The sequence below is a fragment of the Platalea leucorodia genome (genome assembly GCF_965183815.1).
Source record: "Platalea leucorodia genome assembly, chromosome: 5".
NCBI lineage: Eukaryota > Metazoa > Chordata > Aves > Pelecaniformes > Threskiornithidae > Platalea > Platalea leucorodia.
The window spans coordinates 83,377,832-83,405,113 of NC_138827.1; the positions used below are offsets into that span (position 1 = coordinate 83,377,832).

General features: G+C 37.3%; 1 protein-coding gene across 1 annotated transcript in view; it reads right to left on the bottom strand.

Annotated features, from left to right (window-relative positions):
- Window positions 1-13,232, bottom strand: part of PSMD14 (proteasome 26S subunit, non-ATPase 14) — a 49,242-nt gene extending 36,010 nt beyond the window's left edge. The window contains exons 1-3 of the mRNA XM_082311540.1: window positions 13,146-13,232; window positions 7,882-7,969; window positions 4,822-4,873 (exon numbers count right to left, since the gene is read on the bottom strand). Coding sequence (XP_082167666.1) covers window positions 4,822-4,869 — 48 coding nt within the window. The 5' untranslated portion in view covers window positions 4,870-4,873; window positions 7,882-7,969; window positions 13,146-13,232. The remainder of the gene's footprint in view (window positions 1-4,821; window positions 4,874-7,881; window positions 7,970-13,145) is intronic.
- Window positions 13,233-27,282: the final 14,050 nt, after the last annotated feature.

Here is a 27,282-nt window from a genome sequence, read left to right on the forward strand (position 1 = left end):
AATTCAGATTTATTCCCCCAGCAGAGTAATCTCAAAAGCAGTATCCCAGGAGACACAGGAAAGAAAGAGTCGTGCAGGTGCAAGAGATACCAAGATACCAAAACACTCCATACCTTTCCAAAGGAAAAAGCACTTCATTACATTAAAGACAACACATTTGCACCCTTCAAACTAAAACCCAATCTGTTTCAAGAATCAATTAACCAAAAAAAATTTCAATAAGATGCTAAGGTCTTGGGGGTTTTTTCTGGTTGTTTTTTCTTTTTTTTCTTTTTTTTTTTGGGGGGGGGTGTGAATCGGGGGGTTTGTTTGGGTTTGTTTTGGTTTTGAGTTTTTTGTTGTCATGGTGGGGGTTTTTTTTGTTTCTTTTTTTTTTTTTTAACATAGGGAATCTTAGGATGCAGATTAGCCAGTTAGAACATGTCATTTACTTCAAGAGACACATCAGCTTAATGAAGTAACTCAGAGAAACTTACATTTAATTGTTAATTGGGAATGATCTACACTGAGTCTGACCCTCCTTTGCCTGCCAGATCACCAACTCTTATTCTGAAGCCCTGCAGAATACAGAGCCAGTAGTGCTCTTTTCTAATAACCATCCTGGCTAGATCAGCAGATGAAACAGAACTTTAGATCAGTGGCAGGTCTCCCAAGTTCCCACGGTGCCATGGATTTACTAAATGGGATCAGCATGTTCTAAAAAGCCATGATAATATGAGGGAGAAAGGTTCCACAGCACCAAGCAGTGCAATGCTTGAAACCTCATAATCAAAGTGACAGTTTTCAAGTGCCATTTACAATGCCCTAATCTGGAAACATCCCAGCTAACCCATCTGATCAACTATTTCACAGATGGAAGCACTTGATGGCTAATTGGCAAGTCCATTATTCAAATAAAATAGCTATCTGCACTTCTATTTTCTATATTCCAAGTCAAGGTGTAAACACTGCTCATAAGACACAGGTCACTTTTCTGTCTCTCCTTACCTTCCCATTTGGAATTTTTCCCCTCCCCTCTGCCATCAAATATGTTAATTCAGAAATACAGAATCAGTTTTACTTTCCATTTATTGCACTAGAACAGTTGTCTGCACCAACAGAGCAATGTAAATGAATATTTTCAAAAATCCATCAAGTAATGAAAAATTATTTCAATGGCATTTTTAAAAAGTGTCATTAATTATTTCACTGCTTCCTATCACATCTGGATTCAGAAAAATAGACAGCATGTGTTAGCACGGACAAGAACTTGTATAGCTTGGATTATTGTTCTGAAAGCATTGGGGAGAGCACTCTGCTAAAAATGCACTTAATTTGTGCACACTTTTAAACAGTATCCAGTAGGATTGCCTAAGAGAGGCATATGTGGAACTGATTTCACTAGCAAACAATAGTTCAGCATACAAAATGAAGAGGAGTGTTGCTCCAAATTCCTGCCTGCTACATAAGTAGAATGCTTTTACGTACCCCACAAAGCCTGTTAATTTGTCTGCAGCAAATGTACAATGCAAAGTGGAGTATTAAATCACTAGTGAAATTCTGTGGTAGGCAGTATTCCAGGGGGATGAACAGGGAGAGACGGAAAAGAATGAAGGAGGAAAAGGAAGATAACAACTAAAAAAATCCAACATGACAAGGGGCAGGAGGAGGAAGAGAGGAGACCATACGAGAGAATGAAAACAATGGCACTGCCAAAATCTGAACTCTCATGAACTACAGAAGGGAAATTAAAGTAATAAGCATTTTGTTTGGGACATCACAACACTTTCAAACTTTAACTGTTCCCCCACATCTTTTTTTAAAATACTTCAGTCACTCATTCTTCTTATGCGTATATCGTGAGAGCAGAAATTCAAATGCCTACAATACCAGACTTGTAAGACAAACAATTCCTGCGTGAAGCAGTGTTGCAAAGAAGGTCTTATTTATGCAATCAAGTTCAAAACTAAACACAGGTATCTTCCCATACAAAGAACACAAAGTTAATGACCAAGTTCACTGCCAGAAAATAATGTGGATGGCGTACATCATGCTAAAAGCTATCAGATTCTCTTTCCTCTTCTCTTGTCCACCTGCTGCCCTATGAAGACAGTCCTTTGTCCATCTAAGACTACAAGAGAGGAAATGGCTCAAAATTTCCAAGCCACTGGGGGGAAAATTTAGTGTTGAACTATCACTTTAAGATCACTTCCTTAAAGATTTGCTTATTAGCAATACAAAGACAGGCTTAGGGTCAATGGAATTTAGCACCGACCACCTCTGTACAATTCAACATTGAAGGCCAATCAGCCACTCAATTGCATGCTGAAGGAGCAAGTAGTAAGAAAAGAGACCATGAACTCACTGAAAGTAGTTTTTCAAGTGGAATACAAGACATCAAAAGACTTGAAAGTTTTAAAAACATGAATCCAAAGAGCACCTGGGACAACATATTTGAGTTTGGAAATGAAGAAAAACAAACAAACATAAAAACCCAAAGATAATAATCAGAAGAGGTGGTTTTACCAAGGGGAAAGAGCTGAGTAACTGCTGTTGAAGAAGGTAAGGCAAGTCATTGAGAAAGAATTCCTCGGCAGACATCAAACAGAAACTGTGTAGACCAAGCATTTGCTGTTACTTGAACATTAGTTACAAAGCAAATCAAACAGACTGTTAGTAGACCTTATGTGATTGCAGTCCTCTTGCTAAGCAAACCTCTAGCTACAAGGAAAAAAAAAATCCCCAAATTGTGTTATAAAATTACTTTGAAAATGCTTCTCTTTCTACAAGACTATATACACAGATGATTCTTATGTTAGCAAGAATGACTCACTCAACAGATGTTTTTACTATGTTCAACCTTAAAAGCAAAGCCTCCAAAGACAGAACAACAGTGACACAGCAATAAGAAAAACAAAAAGCTTTGTACAGTTGTTTAAAACACTCTAGTGCAAACAAATGGTAATAATTTTGTTTACTTTCTAGCAGGACAAAGAAATACCTGACTTCTCTCTTCCACCTCAAAACCATCTGATTCACTCTGGATTATCTCAGTCTCAATTATCAATCAATCAATATTCAGAACAGAAGTGATCTTTGAAAGTCCACTGAAACACCATATTTTAAGGCCATAAAATTATTTTTTGAAAAGCCTTCCTGCTGATTCAATAAACCAAAAGACTACAAAAGTAGTCAGGATATCCAGTGCAAGCAGCAACTTGCATAAAGAGCAATTCAGTTTTCTGCTTTTTTTTTAATCCAACACATACTCATCAATTCATTTAAGAGACAATTCCATATTTAAACAAACACAGAGCAGCTTTGCAGGCCAAAGCTGCCAGAGGAGTTCAGCGAGCTTCTTCTGAATGTTATGTTCTATTGTCTGCCACAGTTTTCTAGCAAGCTTTAAGTTAAAGCTGAGGAATTCAGAAAGCAGCAGACAGAGTTAACTGTAAATTTGAAAAACAGCTTTGATATGCGTCAAGTTCAGAGAGGACTAAGAAGTGAAAGCTTGAGTGATTAGACTGCGCAGATGTTAAAAAAATGAAGAGTCATGAAGCAGGCTGGCAGCTCAGAGGAACAAGAGAAATAACTGTTTAAGAAAGTGAAACTAAAAATAACTGAGGGCTGCTTGAAGATTCACTAAGAGAGTGTGAATAGAATTTTAGCTATAAAAAGGAAAAAAATTATGCACCAAAAGTTACAGCTTATTTGGCAAAACACCGAGAGGCTGTAAATCAGCTTAGAATATTTCACCAAATGCTTCAGTATTAAATCATTCCTTTCCTAGTTATACTGGACACAAACACACTACACACAATGAAAAGAAGCTGTGGCTTTAGCAATTTCCGTCATCCCAGAAGCAAACTCACACACGCATCATGAAGCCTAAGACAAACAGAACTGATTACTCCCAAAGAACAAGAGTCTGGATTCTTGATTTAGAACAGAGCCCTGGAGGCAGATGCAGAAAGCAGAGAAAGGCCAACTACTGCAGCCAGCCAAGACTATGAAGGAAATTACACTGGAGCCCTTTCCTTAAGGAAATAATTCTTCCTACAAGCCTCAGACAAAGAAGTTCCTAATCATTTTTTTTTCCTGTATCCACAGTAGTCAGCACAATGTAATAAGATCAGCTTGGTTTTATTTTTGAAGACTGCTGGCCACACCCGTTGGCCAAGGAAAAAAGCATCAAGACTTGCTTTAGCAGTAGGAGAAGCCATTTAACACATATAGGTCTCCCACTGGAACAGGACAGCTGCCAGGGAGGCCTCTTTGCTGTGAGTAGAGTTACAGAAGTCAGGACAACAGCGAACAAGAGAAGACACAGTAACACACACACATATAGCTGGCTACAACTACCTGCAAGTGATAAATTCAACTCAAATTATCTCCTGAAATTTACATACACTTCAGTATCTTATAATGCCCATCACAATGTGATCCAAGGACTGAAATATATCATTTACGAAGGAGCAAGTGGGTAAGTTCAGCCATTTAGAACAATCTTCATGTTCTGAAAAATCTGTATTATTGGAAATTGTTTTTTTAATTTTATTCTGTGTTTCCAATGCTTTTCAATCCAAACTTTAAAATGTTCAGACACCAAATGAACAGTTTAAAAACATTCTGTAAACTCAGTGCCAACACAAGAGTTCATACTGACAAAAAAACCCCAGTCAGGCTGTAACAATGATTTGCATACATTTATATAGCATCTCTAGAGTCAGATATTATTACTGTGAACTCTTTTTTTTTTTACGCTGTTTTTAAATATAATAAAAGGAATATTCCACAATTGATTAATATTAAAGAGAGGATAATGACAAGCTATATACTAACCTGTCCCAGCCCAGGCATACCTCCTCCAAGTCGCAGAAGTCTATCCATATTTCTAGAAAAACAGAAACAAAGGAAAAATGTTCCCAAGCTCTGAAGTGTTTACTAAATTGCTATCTATTAATTCACCTTCAGTCACTCAGTATGTCAAAAATATTGGTGGTAATTACAACACAACATCAGACTTCCTGTTAATTAACACCACATATTAATTCAAGAAGCTGTCTTCCATGCTAATTAACAGACCTTGTTTTATTGCTTTGGTTTTGGGTTATCCCCATTTCTGAAGTCAAGCACTCTTGTCAAACTTTTCAAAACTTTCCTATCATTCAATTAATTGGGGGATTTTTGTTGCTTAAGAACAGCACCTACATCCAGGAAGTGCCTAAAACTTATTAGATATACAATCAAGTTTACTCCAATTTGTTCAGAAAGCATCAATAAAAATGTGAAAGTAAGGATTTTAGCATCCTCATTAGTAAGTTCTGTGCTAATTAACTTACAGCTTGTCAGTTATCATCAAAACTACATGTGAAAGACACTGAGCAGATTATGAATCTCTGAATTAGCATCAAAAGCTTTTTTTTAATGAACTCATTATACTAAAAGAAATACTGTAAAGTAAACATTTAATGTGTATATAGTTAGAACACTAGTGACAGTACAGTCATTTAATACGTTTCCAGTGTTGCATGTGCCATTGCTTTAGTGCAAGATTATTCCAATCAATGCAACTAACTTGTTACTTAAAAAAAAGGCAACAAAAAAAGAACAAAAAAAAAGCCTTTTCTATTTTGCAACTTTCAAAGGAGTGATCTCCAGGAATATGAATTGTTAAGGTGCTCAACTAAAAAAAAAAATTACACTGATGTTTATTTCTCTGCCGTTTATTCACTTTCTATTGTTGAAAAGCAATCTACTATTTAATTGTGGATATCTAAGTAAGGGTTCTGTCCCAGCTGTAACAGATCTTTATCTTGCTTACTTGGCCTTTTCAACTTCTTAGCTTTATACAACAAAACTCTGTTATAAAATAATAAAAAACTACTGAATATTACTTTTTAAACAGCTGCTTTCCGCAAATCAAGCCATTTCCAAGGCTTATAGAAATTAGTAAATTTTACTGGCTTATTTTATTTGTGAAATAGAAGATATAAAGTAAAGCATCAGAAACTATGATCTTAATTATACAAGTTTTAGTACAACACATCAAAGCCTGTTCAGGTAACATAAGAGCAGTTGAGAACAGCAAGTAATGACATTTCCAAAATACATTCATCCTCTAAATGAATATTACATTACACATAAAAGAATTATATACATTATTTCAACAGACTGCATTAACAAGACCAATTCAAGAACCTTCTTTTAAAATTAATTATGCAAAAGAACTTTGAATTTATAATGAAAAATAAATTTGCTTTGTATATAAAAATAAAAGTCTTTATGAAGGAGAATGTCATCTCATTATTCCTTCTGAAATTTGCTAATATTTTTATTGGCTAGATACTAAAATGCTTTATTTCAGTTTAAGTTCAAAACAAATATTTTAAGCTTCTTGTTAACACACAAGGAGGCAGCATTTGAACCTACCACTAGAGAAGATTACCTAACTCCTACTTTAATCATGCATGGAATTTCACCCATTTCAAACAACAATATTTAAAACACATGGATCAATAACACTTGCTAGTGCGTCAAACTAGGAAAGTGAAATTAGCAAATAAAGCAAGCTACTAGCTTCATTTGATTCACTCCCTTGATTTTGTAAAACATGCAAACCCAACAACTGCAGCCTCAACTAACAGTAAGTACTTTCTTAAAGCTACCTTGGCACTACACGAATTAAAAAGGAGTTTATTAAAGGGTCAACGGTTATGCTTTTCTTTTCAGACAGTCATTGAAACCAAGCTTCTTTATTGCAGGCACAAGCTGCACACAAAGTGTATATACTTTTCTATCCTGAACTACAATAAATTCCAAATCAAGTTGTAGGATTTCCATGGAAAGGTTAAGTTGCTGTTTAAAGCTATTATGTAAGCACATGGTAAATGGCTTCAATAAAACAGTCACGAGTACAAATTAACGCCAACTACATTTCATTTTACCCCTCCGTGGTAGAGACTCCTCCATTGAAACCCACAATGATTCATCTTTCATGACACTAATGAGGGCTGAAGAGTAACTGAGAAGTAGATTTAAATTACTAAACTTATGATTTTAATCAATCATGGTTGTACATTTAAGAAACTCTTAGTCTCTGCAACTAGTAACATAAAAAACTGGTCTTTCCTACAACTACAGTAACTTCCATAAGGTGATGAGGTATATTACCTAGGTAGATTTAAGAAACAATATTGAATAACAAATCTTATACCTATTTACATTTCACTTTAGCAAGTGAAAAGCAATAATTATTTCTAGTTCATTAATATTTTATTTACTTAATTTATTCCAGTTTCGAACACAACAGAATAGTACATCATTTATAGAAGCATATTTTGCTGAATTAAAGTTGGATTAGACTACTTATACAAACTGATTATTTATCAGCATAACTTTCCAGGTTTTGGAACAACAAAATCTCATTGTCTTACAGAACTGGAGGGATGTAACATTTCCCACTAATTATCACAGACTAGCCACTGAACTGAAGATGTTCGGATTCTCAAGACAGTAGCACAGGTAGAAAATCTCCACAAACCAGTTCTAGACCCACTGCAAATTATTTCACTATCTCCGCGGCTTGACTCAGGTTAGAGTTTTGGCAACTAATATTTTACTTTCTTGTTTGTAACTGAAGGTGTTTCAGTAGGTTATAGTATATTTAGACCTAAACATATTTGTTTATTCTGTATAAATATCTGAAGAATTTAGGTTAGCGATCCAAATTAAAACCAATTTTCATTTTTGTTAATCCACTGTGCCCAAATATTAGTTCAGCCATAAATTCTGTTTATGAAATAATGCTTTCATAAACCTTAAAACAGCTTGAGCAAAATTCTTAGACCTTAATTAAGATAACTTTAGCATTTGCAAATAAAGCAAATATGCATTTCTAACCTGGTGCTCAGCAAGAGGTGACCGCAGAACAAACTCAGCAGCAGCTCCCACTTTTTGACTATAAAGATGACGCCAGTAGGTCTCTTTCCTATAGAAGGAAATAGAAAGGAAGGGCAGAAAACCAGTAAAATTTAGAAACAGTAGCACATGTAAAAAGAAACGTTACATTGATGACCTACAAAAGGATAAAGCACCATTGAAGAATAACTCAAAGAATGCATTTTTTTTTTTGCTTGTACCATATAATCCCTGGAAGCGGTACATGCCAAGTCTTGCCCAAGTATCCATAACACTGAAAGAAGCTTCCAAGTTTCTCAAAATTACATGGAAGAGTAAAGTATTTTAATAACTCATTTAAGCAATTTAAAGTTAATCAATAATTTAAAATGCTGTTAGAAATGGAAACTACGGTCCTTTATTACTATTTTAGAAAAATCTTTCCATAGCTAAGATGACCTAAGCACAGAGGTAGAGAGCAGCCTGCAGGTATGGATGGCTTTCTTGTTAATTTCTGCAAGAGCAGTTGGTGTGACTGGGGAAGTCACAGAGGCCTTTCGGTTCGCCTGAATTCAGGTTGAGACAGGCTGCTTTGCATTCAGTTTAGGGGGTATAAATCATGTTATCCTCCTCGCAGAGAACGCTGCCCGCTAATTGCATCCACTCAATCATTTGTAGTGCAGTGTTTTAAAACAGATCTGTGGCCATGATTTGATAGACGTTTTTTTCAATGTCAATGTTAACATAAGGAGCAGTGGGGAAGCTGCTGCTGCTGCTTACCAACTTGATGCTGCCTTCTCAGTACTGCCAGGACAGCCATTTGTGCAGCCTTGCAGTAAACTGATAGGCTAACAAAAATGTTGTTTTTAACCCTGTTCGCTTCTCTGAGAGGATTCACACTGCATCCCAGAAACAGTTGTCTTGGCATAACAGAAAAAGAGGTCTTGGAAGAGCTGATTGCTTCTAACACTAATCCAGACTCCAAAAGACATTTATGTCAAATCATTCTTTAAGCTAAAGCTGCCCAAAGAATGTCTGGGGGTTGGGGTAGTTTTTTTGTTTTGGTTTGGTTTTTTGTTTGTTTGTTTGGGGTTTTTTTGTTGTTGTTATTGGGTTTTTTCCAGTAACTGAGGTAATTTAACAGAGACCATTCTGAACCTTATCTCAAAGAAGTACAAGAGCAAAGGAAGATGTGTTAATCTTCCTGGAAAGTTAGAGGAGAAAGAAAAAGTCAGAGTTTCTCCATGCTGACAGGCTGGGGTAGAATTCCACTAACAAGTCAAAAGAAAGGCTGCTACATTTCTGCCAGCTTCACACAAGGAAATGATCCAGGTGAGATCAGATGAGGCAGGATCACAACAGCCAGCAGTGACATTAGCACAAGCTGCAACAGAACTGCAACCAGTTCAGAAGTGGGCTTCAGAGTTACAACCCAATTCACTTTTAGCCAGCTGGCCACCCAGAGGTCTTGTATTCCCTTCCCCATTTCGTACGAGGATATTAAAGAAAGATCTCTGTGAGCTTGATTGGTTCCCTGGGAGAGGCACACAACATGGTAAGCTATAGTTGAGATTTTTTCCCCATTCTGCTGCAAAGTGCAAAAGGCTAGTTTTGATTACACACTTACCTGTTCTTTTTTCCCCTATATAGACACACACATATACACTTACAGATATTTATAAAAAACACAGAAAAGTAAACAAACACTTCACAGTAAATCTCGCCTCCTTTCCTTCCAAAGTCAGCAAAAGGTGTTTTGATAATACTTCCTTCTGTTTGCAAGGAAGAGTTAACGGCCTCTGTTTAAAGTGAAACTTTAAGGAAGTGGGTACACCTATGAAATAGTTCCATATCAGAAAATTGCCAAAGGCCAGTTATAATCATAATAAACTTGCATTTTGGTGCACTGCAGGATTTGGATGACATGCATTCATCATTGAGATCAATGTGGTCAATGATGGCTGAAAAAAAAGTTAAGCAGCTTCTCTGCTTGTGCATGTCCATGATTGAAACATCTCATCTAAAAAATCTTGGTCATACAATGGTACTTAAAAAACTCAAACCTCCATTATTGCAATTTTCTTTTAACTGTCCTGGCCTCAAAAGGGAATTCTGTTGTTATTAATAATGCAGTGGAAGTATACACAGAGCATCTCAAAACTGATCTGAAAACAGAATTTTTTTTTTTAAAAAACCATATCTAATATTTGTTCATAATACCAGTTAGGTAACTGTAATAATGGGCAAGAGTTGTCCGTTTGGAGAGCTCTGGTTCACCACTCAGTTGTTGGTTACTACTTTCAAGTCACTTAAATGTTGACTTAAATGTTGACTTTTAATAATGAAAACGCTTTTCCTTAAGTAACTTAGGCATGAAATAATATAAATGCATTATGCACAAATGTATATATACATATAAGTATAAACAAATAGCTACTGTGCTTATATTTGGCATGTTTCAACAAGTATTTTGAAATGGACCTGAAACAGTCTTAAATTACTGTATCTCTTTGCATGAGACACACAAGTTTCACACTACAGTATACTATTTTTAGCTAGCATTAACACTGCATGATGCGATCCCTCAACAAAAGAGGGTTCTCCTGGGTTGACAACTTTTGAGTTAGAAAAAAAAAATATCAAAATTAGCTTCAATATACATGGAAGAGAAAATACTGGCTACTAAACTGCCCTATCAGTGGAGAGAGTATCAGGCTAGACTCAGGTGACAGCAATTTACTCCACACTTTGCAATTTGTACACTGACTTCATGCAAATCATTTCATCTTTGCTAACTCAGTTTCTCCACCTGAGACTACATACTAAGCTTTGTATAAGCACTTCCAAATCTCCTGTTGAGAAGTTCCACATAGCAGACAGATTAACAATTTGTATTAACAGCAACTAAAAAAGTGGTTTAAGGTTTTTTGCTGCAACGATAACAATTTCAGCTTCACTAGGAATGATAAACAGCTACAAAGGTAGATCAGTTGAGGAATTGCATCTTGCAGAGAAACATCATTTCACTGATAAAAGAACAAAAACTAACTGCAGGTAAAGTCACCAAACACTGAATGAAAGAAACCTGACTCAGAATAGAGACTTCACATGTGACAATGGGGGCGGGAACGGGGGAGTCTTATCTTCCTATATATTTTGTATGAAAAGGGGGGGGGGGGGGGGGGGGGGAACCAAACCATCAATTCTCAGTAATCTGTTCATTAAAGCTAAAGATTAACCATGCCATGAATGAATACAGTCCCAGTAGTGCAAGTCCAGAGCTACATGACTATTTTGCTTCCATAATGTGCTCAGCTCTGTAAACCTGATGCTCCTGGGCCATATAGACCTGAATCTCAATAGACCTGAGCTGGACTATAAGGTAGGCAGGTTAGCTTCTTGGACTCTGCTTTCTGATTTCCAGAAGCACAGCAAACCTAGTTCTCCTACATTCGTTGGTGAGCTGGAGTTACTGAAGTAACCCAGACCCAAGCAGACTACTCTAAAGCTACTTAAGTACATCCACACCAAACTTACAGGTCAGGTCAGATTTATTAACAAATCAGACCACCACAGAAACCCATAAAATTAATTTTAATTTTATGCTATACATAAAGTAATGAGCTTCTCTGAAATCTGCGGTGGCGGGGGTAGACATACAGGTGTTGTGGAACTGTCCCCCGCCACCAACTCCAGCAAGTACGCATAACACCCGTTTTCTGTTATTCAAGGTATCCTAACTACCTGTCTTTTCCCATCATCCTAGATGTTAGGAGATAATTGGAGCTACTATTAGTATGTACTCCATAATGCCTGTCAAGATTTAATCACTTCCAAGAAAGTTTACAAACTAATTTATATTTTGGTATTATTTAATGTTAATTTTGAAGTATGCTCTAACTTCTCATTTTCTTAACCATAGATATCAAATGAATATTCCTGATGTGGCACGTTATAACAGCTAATGGATCACAAATTTCCCATTAAGCTATGGGCACAACCTAGTTGCTCAAAGTCGCACTAAGTGATTCAGAAGCAATTCATTCGCAAGCCAATTTCTGGATTTCTTCACAAACACAAATTTTGTTTCCATAAAACAAGCTCACAAACAGTGCTCTTCTCAGCAGACTCTTCTTCCAAGTGTACTCCCTATATCCGAGGCATACAGTACTCCTTGGACTCACAGGGGCTGAAAGCTTTAAGATTAATACAAACCTGTCAGACTTTTCAGCTTGCCTAGTACCTTTTCAGCAATATACAGCTTTCAAATACATTTGCATAAAACCTTTTAAAAAAAGTCAATCTCAATCCTTGTTGTTTTTCTGGTTTTCTACAGTGCACCGGAAGCAAGTACAACTTTAAGAGATGACATCAGCACACAGTCAGATTTGTCAACTGTTTACAAGTATGCAATTACATCACATAAATTTGTTCTGAAAATGACACTTAAGTCTGCTGCATACTAGAAAAAGCACTGTTAATTTTGGTTATTGCTCCTTTTCTACCTAATTCTGCTTCCTCTTTCCTGACAGGGATTAAAGATTTCTTCTCCTTCGCGCACCCCAGCCGGCGCTTTGCCCTCGCTTCCCCCTCCCTCCGCGCCTCCAGCCGGGCGCTGCTGGGGACGGTCGCAACGCTTCGCTCCAGCAGCAGCAGCGTTTCAGCCCGTCACGTCCCTCTGACGGGAGACGGGCCGCTGCTGCCCGCAGAAGGAGCCCTCCCTGCCTCCCTGCCGCTCTCGGCCCCCCGAGGCACCCGCCAGCGGCCCGTGCGAAACCCGACGGCTGCTCTCGGCCAGGAAGGCGGCAGGGCCGCCCCGGGCCCGTGAGGCGCCGAGGCCCAGGCGGCCCGCTCCAGCGGCGGGGCCCCCCCGGCGCCGCTCCCCAGGGCCCGGCCGCCTCCTGCCGCCTCGCTCCGCCCGCCTACAGCCACGCCGCCCCGGCACCGCCGCTGCCCGAAAGCGCCCAAACTTTCTTCGGGCGCAACCGGCACAAACGGGAGCAGGCACCGCCGACCCCACGGGGCCCAGCGCGCTCCCCGCCCGGGCCCGTGCCCCCCGGGGAGAAAACCGCCCCCCGGGGCTACCGGAGCCGCCCCGTCCCCACCACCCGCTCCCCTGCCCGGCGCTCGGGCCCGCTCGCCGCGGGCCCCGCTCCCGCCGCCGCCACGCAGAGGCCGCCCCACGCCGCAGCGCGGCCGCCACGGGCGGCGGCGCCGGGCCCCCGGGGATCCCTGTGACTCGGGCGCCCGTCCCGCCGGGCACTCACCTCCGCCCGGACCCCTCCCCGGCCGCGCCGCCTCGGCCCGGGCCGCCGTGAATCAGCCGGATTTCATTCAAACCGAGTCCGCCCAGGCCTCCGCAAGGACTTCCCGGTTCAAAGGGCACGCGGCGGGGGCTTCCGGTCCCGCCGCCCGGGAAGGGGGGGCTGGGAGCCATGGCAACGCGGCCCGCCTGGCAACGGCGCGTGCTGCCGCTGCGTCCGCGCTTGGCGCTCGCGCCCGGGAACAGCTGCGGCCGTTTAACCGTCCTCTGCCGCGGCCGTTAAACCGTCCGCCTTCCTCTGGGGGACGGAGCAAGAGAGGAGGCCTCTTTCGGGTGTTGTGGGGGCGCGTAGGCCGCAGGTAGCCGCGGCGGACCCCGGCACTGCCGTGCAGGCCCGCGCCAGGGACGGCGAGACTAGAGGGCGAGTTGTGGCCGGCCTGGGCCTGAGGCCACTGAGAGCCTGGCAGCAGTAGTGAGAAGGGGCCTGAGAAGCCCCTGAGGCAGCGGGATGCTACGGTCATACCCGCGTTGTCCATTGTGCTTGCTGTGTACTAACAGATCTGTAGCTGTCACGGTTACTTGGAGCTTTTGGGAGCAGAGACCTTCAGAGGGCAGTGGTCTCTAAGTGACACTGAGTGGAAAATGGCACATGCTGAACTGAAGCACTTCAAACTGCTCTGCTGTAAAGCACTGTGGGTTAACTTTGTAGCTCAGAATCAAATTGCAGCCAAATGGCACCTGCGCTCAAATTTAACAGACAATAGGATGACAGAAGAACCAATGAATGCGTCATCAAATCAATAAAAGAAAGATTACTGTAATAGGAACAGTACCACATGTACTCCTCGCAAAACAGTATTACAGAAAATAAGAGGATTTAGAGAGGAGTGATAGGAATGGTCATATGTATAAAACCAGCGTAAGCAGAAATGGAAGAGAGTGAGAATTTTTGCCATACAAAGACGGCAAATAGGAGATAATCAGATAAAAGCATGCATGACGATGAATGATGCAGAGAAGCAAACTGGAATTTCTACTATCCTTATGTTAAAACAGGAGCACAAACTCTAGTAAATTAAAAGAGGAAAATATAAGGCAGAGGAAATACTTTTTCAGACAATATGTGAATATGTTGTGGAACTCAATGCCTCAGGAACTTATTATGGCTACAACAGTACAATTTTTTAGAAGTTTGTTTATAACTAGTTACTGAAATATTACAAATATTTTATAAAGTATTGGACAATTTAAGAACCTCTCAAAGCAATTTATTAGGACTATGCATAAAGTTTCTGCCATGAATGACCAAGAAGAGCATTACGGTTTGTTTTTGAAAGCTCCTTGAAGGATTGAGAATGTAATATTAGAAGATGGTCAGTATTTTCTGCTCACAGACAATCACATGGAAGCAGGTTAAAAGGTACTGTGTTATAAATTATACTGAAATAACCTCATACAGATATAGTCACCCCTTCCATGACACTTAAGCAGACTCAGAAGTCTTAGGGTTTTATACTGTGATGTGTAAAACGAATCAAAAGAAAGTGAATTACCATGATACCTGCTACTCTGCTTATTAAGAGGGGCAATCTTTTTGAAAAACAATATTTCTGTAATTGTTTCTTCCATCCCTTTTCAGATCTTTACAAGGCTGAGGGAATCAGAAGAGTTAAAATTTCCAAAAGATTCTTAAAAAGCTAAAGGCTTAAAATGTTTATATTGTGGGTCAGTCATTTCTTTTTCATGTTACTAATGCAAAACCTATTAGTGCAGTTTATTGCTGCACCCACAGCCAAATTATTCAGGAAAAAGAGTAAAGACGTCTGTGTGTGTATGTTTATCTATGTATATTTGTCTCATACAAAAGAAAGCTTGCACCCTGCTTCAAACAGGCGTTTACGTTCTTTCCTGTTTTAACCTGGCAAAACTTAGCTCCTACAGTCTTGAGACTGTATTTTGACACTTTTGCATATTTTAATGTTCTCAAAAGTCTTTAAAATAATTACGTGGTCAAAGGTTCTTTTTTTTTTTTTTGAGGTTACATTAATGAGGTAAAGTATTAATTCAGTGAACTGAAATGCATTATATATTTTCGTGATATGTACCAGGTATTTGAGAACAATCCTTTTATTCCTCCATGTTCACTACAATTCTGATACCTTAATGAGAAATACTCATTATATTTCGATTCTCACTCTGCAGTCATGTGTCTTTAAGGAACTCTGCACTTCTGAAAAAACAAAAAACCAAAAATATTTATAAATAGTGAGCATTCCTCTGGGTTAATGTGTATAATAAGGAAAAGCAAGGTAGATAGATCTTTGTAATTTACCTATACCCACTGACTGAAATGAGCTATGTCATTTCAAACCATGTGAAGATTTGGCCCTTCTCCTTTGAAATACAAAGTGAAACAGACTTTCATTGTTATTCCTAATTACATTTCAAGTCACAGTATTGACTTTTTTAATATATACATTTATTGAAATTTTATAAATAAATATAGTTACAGAAGAAGAAAAAAGGAGAAAATAGGAGAAATATTTACATTAGAAAGTATAGTGAATTAATTGGATATATAGAGGCAGTATCATAGTTGGTACGTATGACAGATGGTATTTTATATTTTGATAGAAAAAAGATATATTCTTAATCGTATATGTCAAAGAAAAGAGACCATATGTTGTTAAACACTTCCAAATTGTCATTTAATCTGAAGGGCACTCTCTTGCATGCTACTGAATCCCTCATTGTTTTGGTCTAACCGGCACTAATCCATAGACGATTTTTATTTATTGTTTTGCTGTAATGCAGTGCTGAATGAAAATGTTCAAGATTTGTTCCCTTTTTTATTACTTGGATGGCTGTCGTAAGTGATAAAAACTTCTTTTGATTGGACCCTTACATTCTTCCAGTTTTCCCCATGCTAACCTGTCCTTGCTTGTAGTAAAGCGATCAACAAGGATCAGACTTGCTAAGAGATCACACCATTTTTTCCTAACTCCTGGCTTATCCGGTATATGATTTTCCCCCAAGTCTGTTTGTGATTGTGTTAAAGCAGTAATATTCCTGCAGCTCTATAATTAATGAGTTTAATTTTACAGAGCTGAGTGACGAAATGTAGAATGACGTTCTATGTAGAGTGACGTTCTATGTAGAACACGAGGAATACACTAAGAGATTGACCACAATTTTCTTGCAAATGATAGATATAGACGAACAGAATGCTGTTTGTGCTAGGACAGGAGGAAGTCTCCAGGGCTTTGTTATAATATTAAAAATATCAAAAAAAACAACGGAAGATGCAATTTTAGAAAGCCTGTGGTTAGAATACACGATGCACTGTGGATTGGACAAAACATTATAGAGTTGTGCTCAATTATATTTTCTATGTTTAAGCATGTAGAACAGAGCATAGGGAGTGAATATACTTTGGGGAGTACAAGATCTGATGTCATCCTTGTGAGGGGATAATAGAGTCAGAAGCAGCACACTATTGATTTTGTTGTGGGTTTGTTTGGTGTTTTTTTTTTTTTTTCTTATAACTATGGTAGTCAAATGCTGAAAAAGTAATAGAGGAATAGTAGTTTCTTAAACTGCAGCCTTTTACCCTGGGAATGGACTGTCGCTCTGTCTTGGCAAACCTGTATATGGGAAAATGGTTTCTTCTGTCATACTTGGCAAGCACTCAAAACAGTTAGAAGTGCTTACGATGACCTCTGTGACATCCCCAACAGCTTGTAAAATGCCTGATCAACTCTGTGCTGCATACAGACTAATAACAGGTCTTGTCACAGACAATGAATAAAATTTTACAAGATTAGTTAAAGATAGTATATAAGATTGAGATTACTTTTTTTAGTCTTCTCAACAATTCTACAATCAGCTGCAGAAGGCTGTTAGAGGTTTGAAAGAGGCTTCATTAATCATGAAGCATATGATTATTGAAAACCTGCAAACAAAACTATTTTCATCTCTTCCAGAACATAGACCTGCCCATTAAAGTATGACAAGTATAAACCCAGATTCGTTTGGGTGAGAAGAATGGTAACAATGTATTTGGATATAATCCATCCCAGTTTAGAAGGGAGAGAGTATTAAGAAAGCAAACATTCACTACAATGAGCCATAATACCCACCCCCCAACTGAGCCAAAAGATCTTATTTATATTGAAAGTTTCAGTATTTGCCAGCCAATACAAGTTTCATATACAGCCCTAAAGGAAACTGGACTTTTGTCTTTTTATGTCTATTTAGAGTGATGGCTGAGTTGTGAGAACTATCTACAAACCATCTGGAGAATATAAGGCCAAGAAAAAATCAGTCTTGCTGGAAATGCTTGTGTTGGGGGTGTCTATGGAAAATTTTTATGAGGAAACAGAGAAGTGGGTTTGTGTCCCTGGCAATTGCAAAGGTGCTACTCTGTGAGAGACAGATTATTTAAATAACTGTGTAGAAGACTGTAAATTGAAGACTGTAAATTAAGAGAAAGGTGGTATGTAAAGTGGACATACTGTGGATTTTTTCTGGATTACCGTGGGATGGAACGATGTTCCACCTAATCCTTATTTTTTTCTTCATTCAGTGGGAGTTTTTCCCCTTATTTGTGACACAATAAAAATAAATTTTACACTTCCTTTAGTACTTAAGATATTCCTGTTGTTGGACTGCAACATTCCTTTACAAAAGTGCTGTGTAACTGGTATAATGCTTTTCATCAATATCAGGTAGTGAGAGCCAAGAAATAAAGACAATTTCAATCACTTCTGTGTCTGTTAGGAAGTAGTACAGAGTGGTAGGAACAAATCTGTAGGGCTAAACAGGCAACCACACTATATTTCTTACAGCATTTTTTACTTCGGATAGCTCTAATTGAGTCCCATAGAGTGAATGCCCATTTGCATTCACAGTGTATTAAGCATGTTCCTGGTCTGCAGTTTTTCATATGAAAGAATCCACTTCCAGTGCTCGCAGGCAGCTTCATGCGGCAAACCAAAGCACCAAAGTGCACCAAAACAGAGAGTTTTACTTTAAAGGCACACTCGGGATCCAAACTTAATCATTCATGTAGATGCACGATATGTGTCATCATTTTTTTGTGGCAAGAATTAACGCACAGTATGGAAAGAAAACATGGCAGAAAGCTTCAGAAGAGTGAAATAAAATTGAAGAAGGTGAAGTTCTCCACATTGCTACACATGGCATGCCCAAAGCACTGGGTATATACAATATGTTCTATGGAGAGCCTGAGGGACCTGTAAACTGCTAGATAAAACCCATTCAGTGAATATTTTGATCCTCACAAGAATGTCACTTGGGAAAGGCACATTTTTTGCAAGAAACCAGCTGCCAGATGAGACCATTGACCATTGTTAAGATCTTTAAAATAAAGCCAAGTAATGTGAATTGGAGCAGTTAACAGATGGATGAATTACTTGTGATATAAGTGATAACCAAGTCAAAGCAAGGTGAGAAAAGGACTTGACATTGCAAAGAACAGCGGATATTTGCAGGGCTAGTAAAGACTGCTTCCCAAATAAAAGTGTTAGCTAGTGGTGAAAGAACTGGAGTGTATCTAATTAAAAATGCATACCAAAGCATAAAGAGAGAATACAAGGGTAAACAAATGGCAGAGACCAGACTTGTTTTCAATAGATGTAAAATCAATCACAACATGGTGAAAAGGTCCCACACAAGAGGTTCAGTGTCCTGTATACAATGAAAGCAGCCATTTTGCAGAAAATAGATTGCTTTCAACTCAACTTGTAAAGATATGCTAAAGAAAAGCTATCCACGATTGTGCTGCTGGAGTACATGATGATGGTGACAACAGGGAAAGTAATTATAATGAATTATTAAAGGGACGGTTGGGATGATACTATTCTATAAAAACAGATTTTCTGCTCAGCCAGGATTTTTTCCTTTGAAATTGCCTCACAAACAGGGATGAAATTTGTAGATTTTGGAAATTCTCTGATGACAAAAAAGTGATGAAGAATTGCTACATAACTTCATTCCAGAATGCTCTCCATAAATGAATCAAATCTGTGGAGATTACATTACTCTAATTATCACAGTGATATAGCAGAGAATAAGGTGTTTGCAGTCTTGGTACCTCTACAGAACAAGGTTCTGTTCATCATTTGTGATCTACGCTGGAAGTGAAAGAACCTGTACTTTCTATTTAAATAGAAACTGGAGCTAAATACAAAATAATGTATCTGACTTACACATGAAATTTGTGACTTCCACATCGTCTTCCTCTTCAGAGTTATGCAAGCTATTGATCAGATCATGTTGATTCTTCTCTTTAGGATGGTTTCAGTTCTTGCAGTCCACCAAGATACACCCCATGATATTTTTCCCCTTCATTGCCCTGACTCTTTCTTCCATGTCCTCCTTAGTAGAATTTTCTGCTATGCTTATAAACCTTAAAGCATGATGGATCCTTATTGTGTTCAGAAATTTTCTGAGATAATAAAAATTATAAACAGCTAGTTAGATAAACTTAGATATTTCTCCTTCTCAGTTGGTTTAGAAAACAGCTATTTTATTGACTAAACGTATACCTCATACTTCAGTCAGTTCAGCTTTCTGTAATATGAGGCACTGGTAGAAGGAAAAGGAAAATAAAATATAATTGTTTCTTGACTATACACAATTTGTAGAGTTGTGATCATGTCTTGTTCTCTGTGTTATCGCAGTAAAAATACTAGAAGTATGTAGAAAAGGTTGTTTCATTCTTGTAGTACCTGAATTGTCAGAAATATGATTTTTCAGGATTTTATTCTACTGAATAGGCAAGCTTCTTACAAACATTGATAGAAATGTAATTTGGATAGGCAGAGTACTTGCAATTGGCAATAAACTATTCAGGTTAGGCAAGATCCTTATTTTAGTTATATTGGCTATGTGCCATAAATAAATACACTAGCAATTTATCTCATCTCACTAGCTATCTTGATTCAGTTGATTAAAGGCTATAAACTGACTTTAATTATATGTTGTAACAGTTGGTATTTGGAGACCTAAATATTTGGGACCATGTGGTGGCAGTTTGAATCTCCATTGTAGAAATGATCTGAAGAAACTCTTAATACTGCCCAGATTTCTAATTTCAGCCTTTTTTTTTTTTAAATTCATATGCCTCCCTCTTCATTTAGGGAGTCCTGGTTCTTTTAGCTTGAACTACTAAACACTTTTTTTTTTCCTATCTTATTCCAGATCCAGAGTTCAGTCCAAGCACCAATTGGACCTAAGCCTTTTCTCTGCAAAGGTAGGATTTGGAAAATGTGATCCATTTCAGATATTTTTTGCTAAGGTAATCAAACAGTAAGACATTTTTATCCCTTGCAGAGAAGGTAGATGCAAATATTACACTTGCACATACTATTTCTTATAAAAAAAATCTGCATATTTGTCTTTTGAGTTCCTGAGAACTGATGAGGCAACTCTCAGTATCAGGTACTTAAGGCATCATTGATCTGTTCTGTGAATAGTTTATGTTTAAATTAAATTCAATTAAACTAAATTAAATTAAAATTAATTAAATTTAAGCTTTATTTTATGATTTTATTTCAGATTTAGTTACTCTGCTAAAATGAGTAAATAGGACTCCCTTGTTTATTCTTGCTGTTGAAGTGTTAGTCGTCACAGCATTGTCTGAATGATTATATTTTGTTTCACTGATAAAAATAAGTCTAAATCCAGATAAGCAGAATATCACACAGATAAGCAGAATGTTTGAGGCAAAAGTAAATACAAAAGCTTGTTGTAATTAAATAAAGATATTGAAACCAGATCATGAAAAATGGATATTCATTAAGTTTTTAAAAATATTGTGTTACTGGTATCTAAGTTGCTGGGTTGTTAAAATGTGATACAATACACAATCTATAATTGTGGTTTGGAGTCTTTTTAAGGCAATGGGTTTGAACTAATATAGTAGAGAAACATCTTAACTTGTGTTGAGACCGCAGATTTTTCTATCTATCTACCTGATTAAACCAATGTAACTGGTTTAATAGCCCAGACAACTTCCTGCACAGATGTAAATGGCCAGTTATTGAAGTCCAAGAAAAGACTTCAGTATCTGCTACCTAGTTTTGTTAATATTCAAACTTTGTTGATACTAGCCCAAACCTTAAAGTCTGCTTTGGCTCCTGTTTTATTTCAACAAACTATTTATGTCGGTATATGGCAGTAGTTTTCAATTTCTTTTGACTAGTGAAGCCATAAAAAAATACAGTGGTCTCCTTTAGATACGTCATGCGTGTTGATTATACTGACATATGTAAACTTGGTTTTCTTAATCACCTTTCACAGATTGCTTTAGAAGCAGAGTTTGAGGACTAAGAATTAGTCCACAGACACTTTTTTTCCATAGTCCACAAATCACAAAGTTAACATCAGTGCTTTAAAAATGCTTTAGAGTCTTTGAGTAGTTTTCATATATAGGTCATGAAATTACAATGTTTAAAATATCTGAAATATAGTATGATGATTCATATGGCATGTGTGCAGTAGGGAATTTTGGGTGGAATAAATGGAATTGTTAGTCTCAAGAATCTTTTTCTTACAGTAATTATACTCCCTAGAAACTACCTCATGGCATCAGAGCCTTATAATAGTAGTTTTGTGGATTTTAGGAGCTTGGGGTTTTTGACAAGTGTTTGTATACTTAAAACTCCCACTGCGTTGGCCTTTCTGTAGTACCCTTCTCAGCATTTGTCCAACAAGCTAACATAATTATTTACTCCTTTCAGCTTAGCTTTATGTTCAGTATTGGGAAGAAGTTTCCCTTCTCCACAAAACTCAGGTATAGAAAATAATTAAATGGCATATTTCCAAGTTACCTTAAAAAAAAGTTTAAGCAACAGCGATAATCTCATCTAGCTAACAATTACCTTTTGTATTCAACATCCTTCACTTGCTGTTTTCAGCAACTGTGGATAGCCTCTAAAAAAATCATCAATCCTTTGTCGCATATTTCTTTATGAGCACAGATGCTTACAACTTCTATTGAGTGACTGTAAATAACATCATTTTTAATTAGAAATGCGCTGATTTAAAACTGCCTGCTCATCTTAGCTCCATCTTTCAGGTAACTGGAGCTGCTAATTACTTTCAAAAACCCAGGTCAAATGGTCACTCTCTGAATTCATTAACCACTCAGCAAAATATGTCTCTTTCTCTAAAAAAAAAAAAAAAACTTTACAAATATTTTTAAAGGTCAAATTTTGTGCTCTACTTTACCCGTTGACTTTGTTCTTGGTAATAGATCGAGGATTTTCTAATAGTAGTAATACACAAATATTCTTTAAATGAGTGGTAGGTAAACTAGCTCTCTTCTTTTGTAATGGAAGACAGCAAAATGTATTCTTAATGGTGTACATAAACAGTAACCTTAAGGATCTCCATCCCACTGAAAAACTTTCAAAACCAGTTCATTCAGATTTTCTCCATACAATCTTTTTTGGTTTTGTTTCTCAAGTAAGTAACAGAAAAATAATCCCCAGTAGCGATCAACACATGTAGACCACTAAATAATCTGTTCAAATAATCATCAAAATTGGGTATAGAGCCCAGGTCTTTTAAACCATGTCTTCTGACCCTCTGCATGGGGCACAATTTTTAAAGAAATGTTTTCTAGTTTTAATTTTTGAGAAAACAATTTGAAGCTATTGTAACTTTTTATCTTTATGGATGTTGTCCAGTCTAGATCTGTACTTTTGTGTGACTGATATTGTTATACACACGAATACTTAGGTAACAAAGAATTTTGTGAATGCAAACCACCCTTACTGTCTTGAAACATAAGAATAGGCTGCCCTCTATGTGAAAAGTGATCATGCTTCTAATTACTTGAAAATACCTTTGATATTGCAGTTAGTTTTCAAACAACCATTAGACTTAAAGTTGGTGAGCTATTTACAATATTAACATGGTGTAGGCCTTTTAATTTTATGGTACTTCTTTCAGCTCTTCTTCATTTCCTGAACATTTGTTAAATTTCCTTCACTGCTTACCAGTAAAATTCTAGCTAGTTTTGATGCTTCCCTTGTTATTTAAAATTGGCTTCAGATATACTTGACTGATGTGGATGATATTCATGTCATGAATGAAGTCGAGTAAGGTCTTTTTTGCTCTACTTATGTGTTGTTATAATTATGTGCTGTTATAATGTAGGTAAGTCTTGTTCCTTGTTGCTCCTAGCATTATGTTTCACTATGCAAATAGAAAAACCCCTTAAATAATATCAAGTCATTCTTTTTACAGAGGAAGGAGCTATCGCTTATATATTTTAAATGAAGTTGTATTTTTAAGGAGGAAGAATCCACTCTGCCTAAATTTGGGCGTACAGATCTATTGTCTCTTGAGGTCTTTGTCATATTGCCAGTTGAATAAACAGAGTGCTTTTTTTGTAGAAGCAGCTAAAAGTGCTAAATATGCTGTTTCATAAAGCTTGCTAAAGAATGATGGTTTTATTTTATTTTACATTGACTGATGCCAGTAGGAGGGGAAGGCATGTATTATTATGTAGTATTGCCCACAATTTTATTTCATGTTTGCATGGAGTATATATTTGTATTTCTTTAGAAAAAATGGTTAAGATAGATCTTCAAACACAAGAGAATACTGTGAATAATGCTGTCTTTCCCTTTTAAGAGTTACAAACATGTTCTATGTGACTCAAGCCATCCTGCCATAAACTGTTTTACAATGCCCAAGGAATAAGACCAGTATTTGGTCTTATTGGTCTATATTTGGTCAATATTGGTCTTTGAAGCTCAGAAATTCCAGAGTGGCATTATCAGCTCTGTTGGCAGTCCTCTTATTTTAAACCAGAATCTTTAAGAACAGCATATAGTAAAGGTCCTGACTACAAATGGTCATCAGAATTCTAGGGTATTTTGTGTAATAGCTGAATGCTAAATTCTCCTTTAGTTAATTCTTCATCTAATTCGTGATATTGCAGTCAATGGGAATGCTATTCCTAGTATCAACTACCGGCAAGAAGATCTTTTTGGATACATTTTCCTTTTCCTACATTAAACTCCTGGAGATAATGGCTATTGAACAGCTGTGCCTCAGTATAGACAAAACCATTCCTCTATAGTGCAGTATGTAAAAAAATGAAGAACTTTATCTTTGATTTGGATGAAAAAAAAGTTAGATCACAAGATCACTAGTATTTATTACCATTGATATTAAATACCTATGTTAGCTGCATGCGTTTGTTCTGCAAATGTTGGTGGAAAATAAGGCCATGCATATTCCTACAACAAAGCTGTTCATTGTATAATTTAGTTTTCAGCTGAGTCTGAACTTACTGCAGGTGAAAATATGATGATCCAGATCTGTCAGCACTGATATACATGTAGGTGGTTCCATTATTATAATTTGTGAAATGCTCACAAGCTGTCTTTGTGAGGGTGCTTATATAGAGTAATGTATTAAAAAGAAGCAAGATGTTCTACCTTATGATGGCATTGCAGTTGTGCAATTTGTGTAAAGTGATCAAATGTTTCTAAAATACACATGAAAAGTTTTGAAGAGGAAAATAGAGCGTTATTATTGTATGATTTTGTGTGTAAGGTCATACTACATACTTTAAGAAAGAATTTCCTACTTTTAATGTGACATATATGTTTCAATCAAATGGAACTGATAAGTATTTATAAACCAGATGCTCTTTTCATGAGCTGTGAGTTACTGTAAGAATAACACTGTTGTTCTATGGAACACTGGTATTAGTTGCAGAACTGTCCCTCTTACTTGAATAAGGAGTCGTTGAGTTAATGCCAATAGAATTTCTGGACTTTTTTCATTGTTTTGTGAAGACCACTCTGCTTTTTTCAATATTTTCTTAAATTGTACTTTCAACTGTTGTTTAAATTTGCAGTGATGAGCATGTATAGTATGTGTAATAGGTGTTAGAACCAGTCTGCAACTCTGATTAAAATAAGTGATTGAAAAAAATAAAATACCTTACTTCAAATATCTACTTTTGATAAGCTTATTAAAAAAAAACTTTAAATTATAATATGATAATATAACTGGACATAATCCGGTACTTTATAAGCTGAATTTCAGTCTTCTCCCCTCCTCCCCTCCATGTTCAGAACAGTAGAAAAACGATGCTTATATTAAGAGGTTTTATTAAGACTGGCTGATATACTTAGAAAAAAACAGTTAAGGTTTTGGACTCATGGTCTTTTCATAGAGTCATTCTGCTTCACTTACTTCCAGTGTAGGAAAAAGAAAAAAATTATTTCTGAAATGACACCGATTTAACCTTACGCTCTTGTAACGGTATGGTTATGCCATTTCAGAGCTCTGCTTGGGATGTTTGGTTCACATATGAATCCATGTTTGAGCTTGAATAAGGAAAATGGCCAGCTCCGTGATCCAGTAAATTCTTTATGAAAACAGAATGAGCTGTAGTCACCTAAAATGAGCTAATCCTGTGAATGCTTAACCATATTTCCTACTTCAGTCACATGATTACAGACACCTTTTGATGAATAGAGCATTCCTAATCTGTAAAAAATTGCTCGATGGGCGCCTAAACAAGCAGGGTATTCCTCATTATGTGAAATTAAGGGCAAAGTATATTTTGTCTATCCCTGAAAACGAAATTCCTGCACTGAAGTGTAGTCGACTATGTAAAAAATGAAGTGTTGAAAAATAGCTTTCCATTGTGTAGCCCTTTTTATCTACCTGAAATGTGAATATTGGAACCACCAAATTTTCATACAAATAGCAGCTCTGCTTTTCTCCTCTTTAGTTCTGGCCAGTGTGCCATTTTTGAAATATTCAAACAAAGAAACCACAAACCGCTAGTCACACCACAATACCAGCTTGTGTTTACATTTTCAGCTCTCCAGATCATGATCCTATTGAGTGCACATAGAGCGAGTGCGTGTACACGCGCCCATCCACCATCAGGAGAAACGAAACTGTAAACACAAGCTGGTATTTTGGTGGGGGCACACTAATATGGCGGTTGGTGGGGTCGGAAGGTGGAGGGTGAATTATGGATCCAGAATTTCCGTGTCTTTTTCTCTTTAAGTCAGGCTGCTTGCACAGTAGCTGCTTTTCAAACTGAAATGTTTAGTTGTTTTAAAAGAGTAGGGCCTAGTTTCATTAATTTTAAACTATGTATTCAAACTTGAAAGAAGATGGATGAAAGCACTAATACTTGACATACTTAAACTAGGCAATGAATGATAAACTATATTATAAACTATATTACATGGAGTTCTGCTTGTATGAGTGGAGGGTGGGCAAGAATGATCTCATAGTTTTTACCACTTATGGAATTCTTTGCTGAACTATCTAGCGAATCATCTTGCTTAAAATTAAACTAAACACTAAAGAAATCATTAAAAATAATATGGTGAGAGAAAAGTGACTGTCTTTACATTTGGAGAATCTAAGATATATATTTGAATATAAACTCTTAAGGTATAGGGCACTTGATAAGTAGACTGAAGAGATGAAATGAATTTAATTAGATATCTCATAAATATATCATAAAGAACTTCTTTATGTTATCTATTGCTTAATTTAAATATGCCTGCAAGTCTCTATTCTTTTTTAATCAATGAAATAATATTATTTAGCTAAAGCTAGAGTGCCTGAACAAAGCTTTTATCTGGAGAAGACTTGGGTTTTGCTGCTTACAGATCAGCTGTTGCCATTAATCTTTATGGAAATCTCATATTTGCAGCTATCTGAAGTTGATAAGTCTTCCTTAGTGGCCATTTGTAGCCATTTTATCCTGCCTTCTCCAAGAAGAAGGAGGAGTATTGCTGAAAGAAGAGGTATATTGCTATTTTGAGAGAACAGAACACTGGAATGCATGATCAAGCCATGGCTTTAAGGAACAGAACAGAGGCATGAACAAAAGGAGGAAGGAAAATAGTCTCCCTCTAAAATCTAACTAGTCTGATAGCTTCTCCTAGGGTGAGAGCAGCATGTCCTAATTTTCAGTCCTGCTGTCATATTAGCATCTTGTGTGAACAACAGCATTTCCGAGCGCACTCCTCTAAATGCTATATGTTGTTCTTAGTTCCATAGTAGACATTTTAAAGTACTGTGAAATAAATCAGATTATAGATACTAAAATAGCTACT